Source organism: Cervus canadensis, chromosome 10, assembly GCF_019320065.1.
Source record: "Cervus canadensis isolate Bull #8, Minnesota chromosome 10, ASM1932006v1, whole genome shotgun sequence".
NCBI lineage: Eukaryota > Metazoa > Chordata > Mammalia > Artiodactyla > Cervidae > Cervus > Cervus canadensis.
The window spans coordinates 24,332,411-24,346,276 of NC_057395.1; the positions used below are offsets into that span (position 1 = coordinate 24,332,411).

Sequence of the window (13,866 nt, forward strand, 5' to 3'; positions counted from 1 at the left end):
ATTTTTCACTATTGAGGATAATGTTTGCTGTGGGTTTGTCATACATAGCTTTTATTATGTTGAGGTATGTCCTTCTATTCCTGCTTTATGGAGAGTTTTTATCATAAATGGATGTTGAATTTTGTCAAAGGCTTTTTCTGCATCTATTGAGATAATCATATGGTTTTTATCTTTCAATTTGTTAATGTGGTGTATTACATTGATTGATTTGCGGATATTAAAGAATCCTTGCATTCCTGGGATAAAGCCCACTTGGTTGTGATGTATGATTTTTTTTAATATGTTGTTGGATTCTGTTTGCTAGAATTTTGTTAAGGATTTTTGCATCTATGTTCATCAGTGATATTGGCCTATAGTTTTCTTTTTTTGTGGCAAAAAATATGGAATGCTTCATGAATTTGCATGTCATCCTTGCACAGGGGCCATGCTAATCTTCTCTGTATCATTACAATTTTAGTATATGCTGCCAAAGTGAGCACTACTGATAAGTTTTTATTAATGTTAAGAAAGTACATATATCATTCTTGAAAAGAGCATTATGTCTTTGGTTTCCCCTGATGAATACCTTTCTAATATACTTTGAATTGATTACCAATATGGTATTTTGGGAAAGCTTACCACTCTAATTTCATCAAAATCTACACAGATCACATTATTTATAAAACTTAAAATGGCAGCTAAAATTTGTTTAACTTAACTTTAGAAGTACTGCTCTTCATGCCTCTGATAAGATTGATGAAAACTAATAATGTTACTGAGGTTTTCATTTCAAACCCATCTTTTGTCAAAAGTAACAGGATAGAATATCTCCAGTTTCTTTAATTACATTAGAAAAATTTGGCAGGGGTACATCCCTGGAGATTCAAAAAATAAATAAATAAATAAAAGTCAGATGAGCTGTTTTTAATCATTTTTTGATAACAGTATCAACAAGATAGGTGGTTAAATGGGTTCAGGAACCTTGTGAATATGCCCTTCTGACCTAAATGCTTCTTAACATAAATTTCATATTGATTTGGCCTTCTTAGAAATCTAACCTCGTTTCATTGTTTTGAATTAACAATGATATCACCCTAAATTCTTAAATCACTCTTTAAAACTGAAGGAGGACCAAAGAGAACTAGTATTTTCTGAACTGGCTCTTCAACAGAGCCCTTTACATATCATATCTAATTTATCACTTGCAAGAGCTCTCTGAGGTAGATTTCATTACCCCGATTTTACAAATGAAAAAAAAAACAAACCAGATTTGGAGATATGTGTAACTTGTCCAAGGTTATCCAGGCAACATGTGGCAAAAGAAGCCTTTTATCCCTGGCCCAACTCCCAACTCCTTTTCTGACCTGTGTGACAGTGGAGGATATTATGAGAAATTATTTTTTCCTGTTTCATGATCATTGAACTTGGGGGTGAAAGAAAAGACCACTGCCCCCAGAATACTCTTCCCCTTGGAACTCTCAGTTATTCTGAGGTGGAAATTTAGTCAGCTAGTCACAAGGAATCTCTTCTCAGCTTGCTTATTCACATCTCCAAAGGTATAAAGGACAGTCAGCTTCTAAAAGAAAAATGATTCCATCTGGCCCATTGATCAGTGTTCTAATAAAAAGTCTGACCAGAAAGGAGGTAGAAATTAAAAGCTTTGAACTGTAACTGTCCCAGTTTCTTGGTTCTCTAACAGACATCAGAAAGTTGACTTGATTTTGGTGAAAACATAAAAAGAAAAGCCAAGATGCTGACATGTATTGTTTCTAGGAAAATCAGATACACATGTGACAACACATTTTGTTTTAAATTAGTAAGTCATTAATATAGTGCAAAGAGACATTTCACATTATGAAAAGGTAATTCTGTTAAACTCTCTACAAATGAATTTCATTTTACTGAAGTCTTATGGGAGACACAGTTTTGTATTTCACGGAGATGCTGTGGCCTCACCTACTGAACCAAGAGACGTTCTTGGTTTCCTGTGTTTTTCAAGACCCACAATTAAATTTCATATCGTAGGGACAACAAATGTATTATTCTAAGTAACTTGACTCTAGGGGAATATCAACTACTTCACAGGTAGAATACAAATATCATTCTCACTTTAAATCTGAGTAAACAGTCTTAAAGACTTTCTAAATCCTATTATACGTACAAACTTTGCATGTAAAGGTTGAGCCGAGCAGGCAGAGGAGTGTAAGTAAACACATCCTTCTCCCATAAGTACACAGTATTGAATGGAGGAGAAAGGGGCTTTCTACTCTATTCCCTCAATCCCTCAATCAAAGACCTTTTAAAAGAAAAGGCAGAGTTAAAATAATAACCTCAGCTCCATGATAAGGAACTTCTGTATTTGAATTTCATTGAATTATAGAGTTAGATAGTGTCTCCTGGGGGTCTGTAAAATGGCAGCCACCTCCCCAGACCACCACGACCACCCTCTAACCCACACCATTTACAGAAATTCAAAGTTTCTTCAGGTCAAAACAGTGGAGGCTCAGGGTCTCAGTTTTTCTCTCCCACGAGAGCACAGGATCCTTTGATCTGAAATCTAATGATAATCTATTTTGACCTATATTTTAAAAATTTCATTTAAAATCTTGACACAATAACCAGAGAGTGACCTTTAAGAGGGAGGCAGCAGATTGTAACAGAAAGAGTGGACTGGGGAGTTTGATTCTTCAGTCTCATTTTCTTCATCTACAAAATGGGAATCAGTACATGGATTCTGTGAGAACTGGAAATGATCAAAGCCTTGGCACAGTTCCTCATGCACGGCAGTGCTCACTAAGTGGTTGTTATTATGGCTGTGATAGTCGTTGTGTAAGCAGAAGTTCTTATAAAGCCTCCCGATAAAATGGCCTTGCTGGTAATTACAGACATGTAGCTTCTTCATCTCTTATCAATCTTAAACCATCTTAGAAAAGCACTTTTGGTATTGGCATATGTTTATACGTTTGAATTAAAATGTAAAACCTCACTCAGTTCTTACTTAAGCATTGACCTATTGCAATTTAATATCAGATGACTGTTGCCATCCTACAAAGAGATGCGGCACAGCTGGGGCTCTGGAGGCACAATTCAGTAAAAGAACTAAGTGATGGGGCAGAGCCTGTGTGAGATGACAAAGATGCTTCAGGTACTTTGCAAAGAAAAGGGAGCTTCCTGACCCAACAAAGGCAAACATTTTATCTTAACTGATTCTAACCCATAAAGAACCTGACAAACAGTTCCTACATTCCTTCTAGAAAGCAAAGAATTCATGATATGGAGACAAATAAGCTTCCACTGCAATTTCAGGAAAAAATATTCTTCTAGGCCCCCAAGACAGTAGTGATAGCTGAGTAAACACATGAAAGCGTTGATGTACTAGCTACCTTATAGCCAAAGAAGAAATGTGTTTGCTACAAGCTTGTTTCCTCTCTCTGGCCTTCTGCTTCTAAGCTGGCCATCAGGCATCTATTGTCTTCCTGCTCCTCTTGGGTCTTGTGATCATCTGCCCCCACACTCATTCCAAAAGAAATCGTAGTGGGGTTTAGTCTCCCTAGCATTCCAGTTCTTCTGCAATTCTAGACTAGAAACCACGGGAGCATCACCATCATGACAAGGAAGCTATAGGAAAGGCTGTTGGAAACCCGATTTCCAGGTCTGCAAGAAGTACATGACATTTTAAAGGCATTCTACAAGGTTCTAATAACCGTTGAGAGAATAATTTAACATTTAAACTTCAACAACTGACCCACTAGCCCTGACGCGAGTTAACTACAATTTTCCAGAAAATCATGAGGAATAGCTTGCTTACGTTACTCTGGTGCTTATTGACCTCCATGGCATGTTTGATCTCAGGCGGCTCCTTCATGTGAGCATAATCTGAGACTCCTTTGGCAGCATCATGCTTCTGCCTGTAGGCAATCTGAAGGAAAAAACAAATAACTGTTAGTTTCATTTGGAGGTGTATGAAATTTCTTACCCGTTAAATTTCAGTGTTTTGCTAGGATTTTACATAGTATTTGGTCAAATTTGCCTAAGCCTTTATAACGAAATAATAAATACAATACTTTAATCTTTGTGCTTCTGTTTAGACTCCTAATTCCAACTCATGTCATTTATTTCAGAAGTTTTTGTCCACATGCTAAAATCCCCACTTGTATTCCTCTAGCTTAAATCTCATCTACAGTTTTGGGAAATCTTTCCACAACCAAGAGGTTTTAGAGTAATATATGTTCAAGGTTTAAATCCTGGAAAAGTAAGTGACAAAACTGGGGAAACAATTGGATATTTAAAAGTGAACTGTTCATTTTTTAATTGACTGTTATAATTTTATGGAGGCACAACTATAATATTAAATAAATCTTATTAAAAGCCCTAACCTTTGGGAGAAAATATAATGAAAGTCTCACATATGTCAAGCCTTGTTCTCTGTTAGACAAATAAGCACCTTCGCAATGACACCCATCAGTACCACGTTAAATCTGCCCCACACGTGGTTGGAGAGAAGGTGTGAGAATAATCAGAAGTACTTCAGAGGTAGAAATAACCAAACTCAAAAACAGAGTTAAAAATTAAAGGAGATCCCTAAGACAAAATTATCCCCTTCCAGGTAGTCTATTCCTATATTATCCTGTTTATTTCCCTTGTAAGTTTAAATTACAAGCTTTCATCTTCGTAAATTTCTGTCTTCTCTTACTAGAATGCAACTGTCTAATTCACTAAATCCTTATCACCCAGAATAGTGCTTGACATAAACTGCAATAAACATTTGCTCAGTGAGTGAATAAATTAATAAATAAGTGACTAAATTAATGAGAATAAAACAAGAATAAATTAAGTAATTACTTTTAAATGAAAATATATGTTAAAAGTTTAATGATAAGATGCTAAATGGAATTGGAATTACTTGGTGCAAAATGTGTGTGCTTAGTACAACTATTCAAGTTCAAAACTCTTTTCTGACTTCCTCACCCAAGTTTGTTTTTTTTTTTAAACTTCCAGTGAAAGAGAACTCAACCTGGGCATCACAGTTTCTAAATTTTGAAGGTTCTGACACAAAGTTCCTCCTTTAATGAAACTCAAATCTATCTCCCCAGCAATGCAACCATTTGGCCATACAGGAGGATTCTAGTTAACAGGACAGAACTCTAAATGTGGGAATCCAGCTCTCAGTGATTTCCACTCCCAGAATATCTGTGCAGATTAAGGCACTAAACCCCTGTATAGTCTACACACTCTCAAAAGTACAAATTCCAACTCTTCCACCTCTTTGCTAAGGTGTCCACAATATACCAGATATGGCCTGACTGGTCCTAATTAGAATTCTTCAATTTAATCTAGGTTATCATCTCTAATGTGCTAAATGCTGTTAGTACATCCATAGATCATGCCAATTTCTTTTCGATTACTATGTTGAGATTTCTGTCAACGAATGCCCCTAAGTCTTGCTCACTCCTGCTTAGCTCTGTTCCTACATCTGATTATTAAGCTTCCCATATAGCACCTCATGTTATTCCAGGGATAATTCATCATGCTAGAGTCTGTTCCCTGATTTAATCCATCAGGAAATCTAATTTTGATGAACATATCTTTAAAATGTTCACCAATTAATTATGTTAAACAGAAACCCATTAAGAACCTCCATTCAGGCTGAGAAAGCCCATCACCCCAGTTCCATTACATTCTATAACTTGGTGGGGGGAGGAGTTTAATGGGTGGCCAAGTCTCTTAAGCCAAGGAACAACTTTTGAGATCTGCTGTAAGTAAAAAGAACTAGCATATGCCTGTCTCCTTTCTGCTGGATGCCAGGTTGATTCTGTGTTTTTGACTGTGGCACTTGTGACATTATAAACATAACCAATGCAGCTGATCGTTTTGTGGGTTATCATAGAAGTAGTGAGTCATCAGGCACAATTTTAAAGAGCACTCTTTCTTAAAAAGGCTATGTAATTTTCTACTTGCTGCATTAAAATAGTCATTTCATTTATAGCTGCTACTAAGCACCACTTTAGAATTACGATTACATCAAATTGGAGGCAGCTGAACTTTAATTTATCATATTAATTTTCATCCTTAAAATAGCTAATGGAAACGCACGTTGAGCTAATAAATTTGATTTCTTAGGATGTATCATTATTGTGTAGCATTTCCCTAGGTTAACACTGTGTTCTTCATAGCTTGTGAGTTAAGGCTGCTATGGCACTGGACACCTAACTAGGGGAAGATATTTTCAGTAGTCTTATATAAACTATATGTAAATATGTTTACACAAGGAATATATAAACTTATATATTTCATCATATATGTTTATATCTCATCTCTACATATAAAAGATGTATTATATTTCTGATTTGCAGTATATTTCATAACTACTATACAGGTACTGAAGTGAAAGTGGCTCAGTCGTGTCCAGTTCTTTGCAACCCCATGGACTAAATAGTCCATGGAATTTTCCAGACCACTGGAGTGGTCTTTCCCTTCTCCAGGGGATCCTCCCAACCCAGGGATCAAACCCAGGTCTCCCCCATTGCAGGCAGATTCTTACCAGCTGAGCCACAAGGGAAACCCAAGAACACTGGAGTGGGTAGTCTATCCCTCTTCCAGCGGATCTTCCTGACCCAGAAATCTAACTGGGGTCTCCTGCACTGCAGGCAGATTCTTTACCAACTGAGCTATCAGGGAAGCCAATCCCATAACACAGGCAACCCTGAAGCTATGGAAACAGGACCTTGTGGCCACTGTAGATACAAACATAAGCTCTCATAAATCTTCGCTGTTCAGATGCTTGAGCAGCCTGTATCACTTCTATGATAAGGGATTATTTAGCCTCAGCGTGAGACAGCCCCTGTGAGAAGGGTCTCACCACTTCATGGCACAGTCCATCCATTTCCAGAACCTTTCTTTGTGATCTTTGTAAAATTTTTAGTGAGAGTTACCTAACAATATGTCCTCCTAAAATCTCCACATCTGTCTCTCTTTTTTTAAAGGGATTTCTATGTATCAGTCATTTTCTATAAGGAGCATTAGCCTTGTCACTTCAATCTGAATAGAAGCATTTGAGAACATTTGCAAATTGATTTGAAGATAATAATTTGTCCCAATATCAAAAGTTTAGGATACTTTTCACTAGAAACTGGAACATGCTCACATTTTAGAATTTGCCTCATATTCTAATTCAGGTTGCCACAAATCTGATACTATTTGGACACAGTAAAAGGTTAGTTCTTTAATCATCACAGATACTATTAAATTGTTCTACTTTCTTGCCTGTCATTATCAGGTAAGCTCTGAGAATTCCAATTTTAACAATAATAAAATAGATTTATGTGTATCTAAAGAAATGTTATTATAATTACATAAATCTTTGAAATAGACACCTTCTTCAGAATCCAGGTATTTCCTTTCTAACAAGTTCAAAGGCTAATTATGACCCTGGGCAGCGATGCTTCTTGAGAGCACATATATTTCTTTCTTAGGGTGCATATTCTCCTCTGGAATAATACCTGTTACCAATTAAGTGACAATCTATTCTGGAAAAAAAAAGGAACAGATTCCAAAATGTCCAATATGGATTACTTTTTATGTTAAGTTCTATGTACACATAGTTTTGTACTATAGACATGCTTATGCCATAAAAATTTGAGAAAAGTTGTGCACTTGGAAAGCAATTAAGAATGTAAATATCTGAAAATGTTACCTTCCCCAGTAAGTATAAAACTAAGAAAAGATTTTTCTTTTCTTTATTGTATAACTGTTGCTTATTATTGTCACAAAAATCCTGTCAAATATCAAATGTTATAATTATTTGCTTTAAAAAGTACTCTGTATGATTAGCAAGTGGCTGGGTTACCGGGTGTTGGGTGGGAAAAAAAGGGCGGGCATATTAGTCATGGTCAGCCATGCAGAGTCCTGACATATATTTTTAGCCTCATGTTGCACAGCTGAGATTAGCTTACTGCCAAGCTGGGTACACAGTGGACATCTAAGTCTGTGATAATGAAGTACTTAAAGATATTCTGCAAAGAATAACTATACTTGGTGTTGTTCAAGAGTAATCTATTTTCAGACTATTTTAAAATTATCTACGTATCCTCTACTTAAAAATAAAAGGATTCTGGAGAAAGAAGTGAACTTGTTTAATAAAAAATTTAAAAAGAGGGGTAGAAATAGTAAGAAAGAGGTGGTAATGGATATAGCTTAGAACCCAGACTCTAGAGCAAATTCACCCGTGTTCATACGCTGGCTCTACTATTTGTCAGCTGTGTGACCTTGGGCAAGTCACCTAGCCTCTCTGTGCTTCAGTTTCCACACCTCCAAAATGAGACTATCTCATGGAGTTGTGAGCATTAAATGATATAAATATATCTGAAATGAATAGAACAGTACCTGACACATAGTGAGCATTTTTATGTATTTATTATTATTAACCAAAAATGTAGCATGAAAAATATAAACTATGTAAAAGGAAACATTTCTTTTAAAAAAATCAATCAACTGAACAAAAATCCATTTTACAAGTATCTATTGAACACCCCTTGTGTTCTAGGAGTCCTCAGACTCCTAAGCACAGAGATGGAGCAGGGAACAAGACAGATGAGGTTCCTGCTCTTATGGATGAATAAAGTAACCAAAAAAAAAAAAAAAAATCAGAGTGTACTATGAAGAAAACATAGCAATAATATGAGTGAGAAAGAGGTGAAATATTCTATTTTGAAATTCTGTTTTAAGGAACACAATAGATTAAGTGCATTAAGGATTCCTTCTGTGTTAATGTATTCTAAAAGGAAAATTACTCCTAACTCTCATGGATTCAAAATTAGCTTACATGATATAGTTCTTAAGTCTGTCTTCAACTTGCAATCATTAAAATAGCCATTTCCACCTGGTGGAGGCTTTTATGGGAGCCTGAGATAGTGTAAGTGAAAACACCATCCATCCACGAGGAAAAAAAAAAAAAATTCAGGAATCACTTGTTTAATTGAGGGAGCACAGATCTGTGGATCCTGTCTTTCACCATTAATTCTTTATGTGACTTTTAATAAGCTATGGGTATGTTCTCTCACAAGTTAAATCAAAGACTAGTTTAATATTTGCTATAAGATTGTAATCTAAGTAAATTGTCTAAATAAGATTCATATTTGCTCTGTTAGCAGTGGTGAATGGGGACTAGGAAAGACTGTATCATGTAACTAACACACTGGGAGGTCCTTGTCACTATCTGTGACTATCAGTGACCGTCACTATCCGTGACTGCTGACAGAACATGAATCAGTTGCTTCCAATGTTTCACTCCATATTTATTATCTAAGATAAACAACTCTTTATAAAATGCTAAACAATGTGTATTAGGTATATATTTGATTTACATAATTATATAATAATTTAGGAGAACCATACCTCACTCTGTAGCTGTGTAACTTCTCTGGCAAAGACACTGTCAATTGTGGCTGGCATCTGCTTATAAAGAGAATTGGAAAGGTCCGCCTTAATGGTGCCTTTGTATTTTGCCTGGGGGGGAAGAAGGAAAAGAAAAATAAATATGTCTTAGTTTTTCTTTTACTGTGAATATTGAAAGAGAATAAAGAAAAGTACTTTCTTAGGAAACAAATTAGTTGGGATTGACATATATACACTGCTATGTATAAACTAGGTAACTAATGAGGACCTACTGTATAGCTCAGGAACTCTACTCCAGGCTCTGTGGTGACCTAAATGGGAAGGAAATCCACAAACGAGGGGAGATATGTACACGAATAGCTGATTCATTTTGTTGCATGGCAGAAAATAACACAACATTGTAAAGCAACTATCCTCCAATAAAATATTTTTAAATATATAAAGTCAACTTTAATCTCAGATACCGAACCTAATGGTCATATTTGAAGAAATAAATCCAATTTATCATGGTAAAACCTTTAAATCAAACATGCAAGAAAATAACAACTGGAAGAGGGGGGTTGAGGGATGGGAGAAATGGGTGCAAAGCGGTCAAAAGGTACAAACTTCCAGTCATAAAATCAATACATGGGGACATAAAATCTAGCATGGTGGCCACAGTTAATAAAACTGTATCACATATTTGAAAGTCACCAAGAGAATAAATCTTAAAAAATAATCATCATAAGGGAAAAAAAAGAAATAAGATGTGTCACTCCGTATGATGACAGACTTATTGTGGTGGTCCTTTCACAGTGCATACAAATATGGAGTCCTGAAACTAATATAGTATTCCACGTCAATTATACCTCAAATGAAAATTTTAGTTAAATAATGGTTATTTTTCTACTTAACCCCATGCACATTTCTAAAAGTAATTCTGTTTGTGTATCAACAATTTCATATATTTGATCATCGAAAAATATATGAGAATGAGACATCTGAGCTGTTCCAGAAAACACAAGTCATTAGAATTTGTCTAGAACCTGAACACAAAGGACAGCCTTCCTTTATTCAAGTCTTCTTAACTTCTTCCACCACAATGGCTGGGTGCTGAGGTGGGAGAGCTTTTTTGCTGTTTTTGCACTTTCCCACATACAATCTGCACTGCCTATAAATGATCTCAGTCATTACTCATAAAGAGAGACACTCATTCACTATTTCCTCTTGGGAAGATTAGGTTCAAAGGAATGTAACAGATTGCCCTCGTCCTTTTTTTTTTTCTCTGTAGTTAACTCCTTCAGGAAAAAGACTCAATTAATAATTAAGAACACCAAGTATTTCTCTGTGAAGGAGAAATAATATTTAATAGCTTACACAAGTAAACAAAACTGTGGCTTACCCCACTCTATCCACAAGTCCCTGACATTACTCTTACTTGGAGCCAGATTTGAGTGTTGATTCATTGTGCATATAACTTGTGTAAGCCTTGTGTTCCCATGACTCTTCAGATTTTCATACTTAAAATTTACCAGTTTTCTTCAAAATGCTTTCATGTTGGCAGAAATAATCGCAAGAATATCATGTTGATCTTTTTCCATCAACTTAAGAAACACTAGAGGTCAGTCATCTACAACACTATCTAATCATCTTCTTTTCATGTTTATCTCTTCAAAATGATCTATTCACAGACACTGGCACTGCCTCATCACAGAAATCACTGTTAACATTGTGCTTTATAAGACAATATAAGCTGCAGTTCTATGTGCGCTCAGAAAAAGATTATATGATTTTTCAGCTGGGAAATGAACGTAGCGCATTTCTTACTCTCTGGTTTCATAGCAGTATCTCTGTTGAACTGATCCTAACCAAAAATAGTTCAAACTGATCTGAAGTTACTTACCAAAGATACCACATTTTATGGAATCTGCTGATAAGTTTGACTTATTTTCAAAATGAGATTGGATCATTTATATCTAATAAGTCTATTAAGAAATAAAATAATGGAACTTCTGAAACTATTTTGTCAGTACTTTCTATTGAATAAAAATATCTCTTTTTAATTTGATGTAAATGAAAAAGGTTAGTCAATATAGATATGACGGAAACATATCAACAATAGATAATAAGCTACCAGTTTACATGAGTTAATTGACATAATGCATAGAATTACATAATTATACATTTATTATTAATATCAACATTCAGTGGTATTATCAGAAACATTATTCTCTAATTTTAATACACAAATTTTTATCTACATAAATAGAAAATAATCCAAGCCATTTAAATAGTTTTGATACCTTACCTCAGAAATAAAAGCACCAATGTGTTTTACATGGTTTAGCATAGGCGTGTCAGTCACAAACGTACACTTGTCTTTAGACTTTTTATACTCTTCTTTATAATGGATCTAAAAGAGAGAACATTTTACATAAGAGAAAAAAAACAACTGTAATGCTCCCTTTTTGAACAGAAGAATTAACCTGCACAAGTCTATATTCTGAAATAAATACTCCAATGTGGAATGACGCTCAAAACAAGCCAAATCAAATAAACTGATATCCAGCCCAGGACGACAAAGGTGATGAGGCAGGGTAAGAAAAAGGCTGCTCTTTAGATAAGCAAGGGTACAGTTACCATCAAGGATCATGTGTGTTGGACCCACACTGACTGTGGGTCCCATTTGTCCAGCTTCTTCAGCATAATTAAGAAACATTGGTACGACGTATAAAATAGCTAACTCATGAGACTCTACCGTATAAGACAGGGAACTCTGCTCAGCGCTCTGTGGTGACTTAAATGGGAGGGAAATCCAAAAAAGAGGGGATATGGGTATACATACAGCTGCTTCATTTTGCTCTACAGTAGGGACTAACACAACATTGTAAAGCAACTATACATCAAAAAAATTAATTAAAAAACAAATGTTTTCTTTATTTTAAAAAGAAGCATTGCATAGGCTTCCCAGGTGGCTCAGTGGTAAGGTAAGAATATTGGAATGGGTAGACACTTGCTTCTCCAGATTTTCCCAATCCATGGGAAATGCCATGGACAGAGGAGCCTGGCGGGCTACAGTCCATGGAGTTGTAAAGAGTTGGACACAACTTAGGAACTAAACAACAACAAAGTATTGCATACTCAGAAGACTCCTTTATCACTTGATTTCTTCAAACCATGCTAAAATTTCTCAGTAAATAAATCTAGTTCTGTGCTAAGCATGGCCTTTCTCAAGATAACTTGAATACTGAGAACTAACACAATTTCGAGGGAATAAGTATAGCAGATGTACATAAAATAGGTATATCCAATTTACACATTTTTTGTGTAGCTATGTCATATCACACACACAAACTTTAACTCACATCTTTAAAAAAAAAAAATTCTCCATTTCACTCATACAATTGTCCTAATTTATTGTTACTTTAAGCCACACACCCTAACAGGTAAGCCTATGGTCAAACAGAAACACAGTTGACTACCTCTGGGTTTAAAGTTAGGAGTCATCAGGACAGATGTGACCAATTAAGAAGATGACGAAATTAAACAAATGGAGATTACTGTTAGCATCATTACCTAGACATGCTGGATTAGAGGAGGGGGCAAAAATTGTGGCCACAGTGGGATTCTGGTTATTAATTAATTATGCTCAAATCAAAGGTTGAATATCCAATTTAGGAGAACCCATAGGCCTCCCCAACCTCCTCCCCTCCCCCAAGCATAGAACCCACCCAGAAAGCCTGTCACCTGTGGCGATCACTGCAGAATGCCCCCTTGTGGTGGCAGGCAGACAAAGGACAAAGTCCAGAAAGGCTTAGCTGAGCAATCCTCATTTCTTCTTTCCAATTCACCAGTGAGAGGAGTCACTCTTCCTCCCCTCAGGAGAGGCCAGGATTACTCTGCGAGAAGATCCCGCATGGGCAGATAAGTCAAAAAGAAGTCAGGAACTATAGAGAGGGACCTGAAATGTAATCACTAATTGCCATCCAACCTGATAACTGGGCAGGCAAAACTGATGACTGTTTGAGAGGATGAAGGTAATTTGCTGAAAGTTGTATCACCCTGTAATAAAGTCATGCTTATCTACCCAAGACTGTAAATACTCAGACTGAAAAAAATGTCATAGTTCAGATGATAAATTACATGGCCTCCCTAATTACAGCCTAAAAGTGAAGTTTAATGGTATACACTACCTGGTTCTTAAAGAACATGACTAATGTTGATGTTACACTTTAACATGACATAGAGATTTCACCATATTTGAACAGACCTAAGGGGCATTATTTGACCTGAGGTATAACCAGCCACAAACATACTGAGTAATGTTATTTTAAATGCCATATTTCATGGTGATGACTCAGATATTAGATGCTGACCACATTAAAACATTTGCTTTATTCATGAAATCAACATTAGAACATATTTATCTTATCTGAGCACTAAATTGCTTTTTTTTTTTCTTCTCAGAGATTAGCCATAATTTTAGGTCTCTGAAAATCACCGTCCTCAGTCACT

General features: G+C 35.8%; 1 protein-coding gene and 1 non-coding gene across 12 annotated transcripts in view; both read right to left on the reverse strand.

The window, feature by feature from the left end:
* The window catches only part of NEBL (nebulette), a 380,361-nt gene that overhangs the window by 94,760 nt on the left and 271,735 nt on the right, over positions 1–13,866 (reverse strand). For 3 of the 11 annotated variants that reach the window (XM_043478742.1, XM_043478741.1, XM_043478738.1), the window contains exons 1-4: positions 13,099–13,325; positions 11,660–11,764; positions 9,373–9,483; positions 3,788–3,898 (exon numbers count right to left, since the gene is read on the reverse strand). The exons of 3 other annotated variants lie outside the window; for them this stretch is intronic. In XM_043478742.1, coding sequence (XP_043334677.1) covers positions 3,788–3,898; positions 9,373–9,483; positions 11,660–11,701 — 264 coding nt within the window. In that variant the 5' untranslated portion in view covers positions 11,702–11,764; positions 13,099–13,325. Of the gene's footprint in view, positions 1–3,787; positions 3,899–9,372; positions 9,484–11,659; positions 11,765–13,082; positions 13,326–13,866 lie in introns of those variants that run through there. 5 more of the 11 variants (XM_043478739.1, XM_043478743.1, XM_043478736.1 and 2 more) reach the window with 4 other exon arrangements.
* LOC122449004 lies at positions 375–477 on the reverse strand. The gene has a single exon (XR_006271825.1). It is a non-coding gene; the product is annotated as a U6 spliceosomal RNA (small nuclear RNA).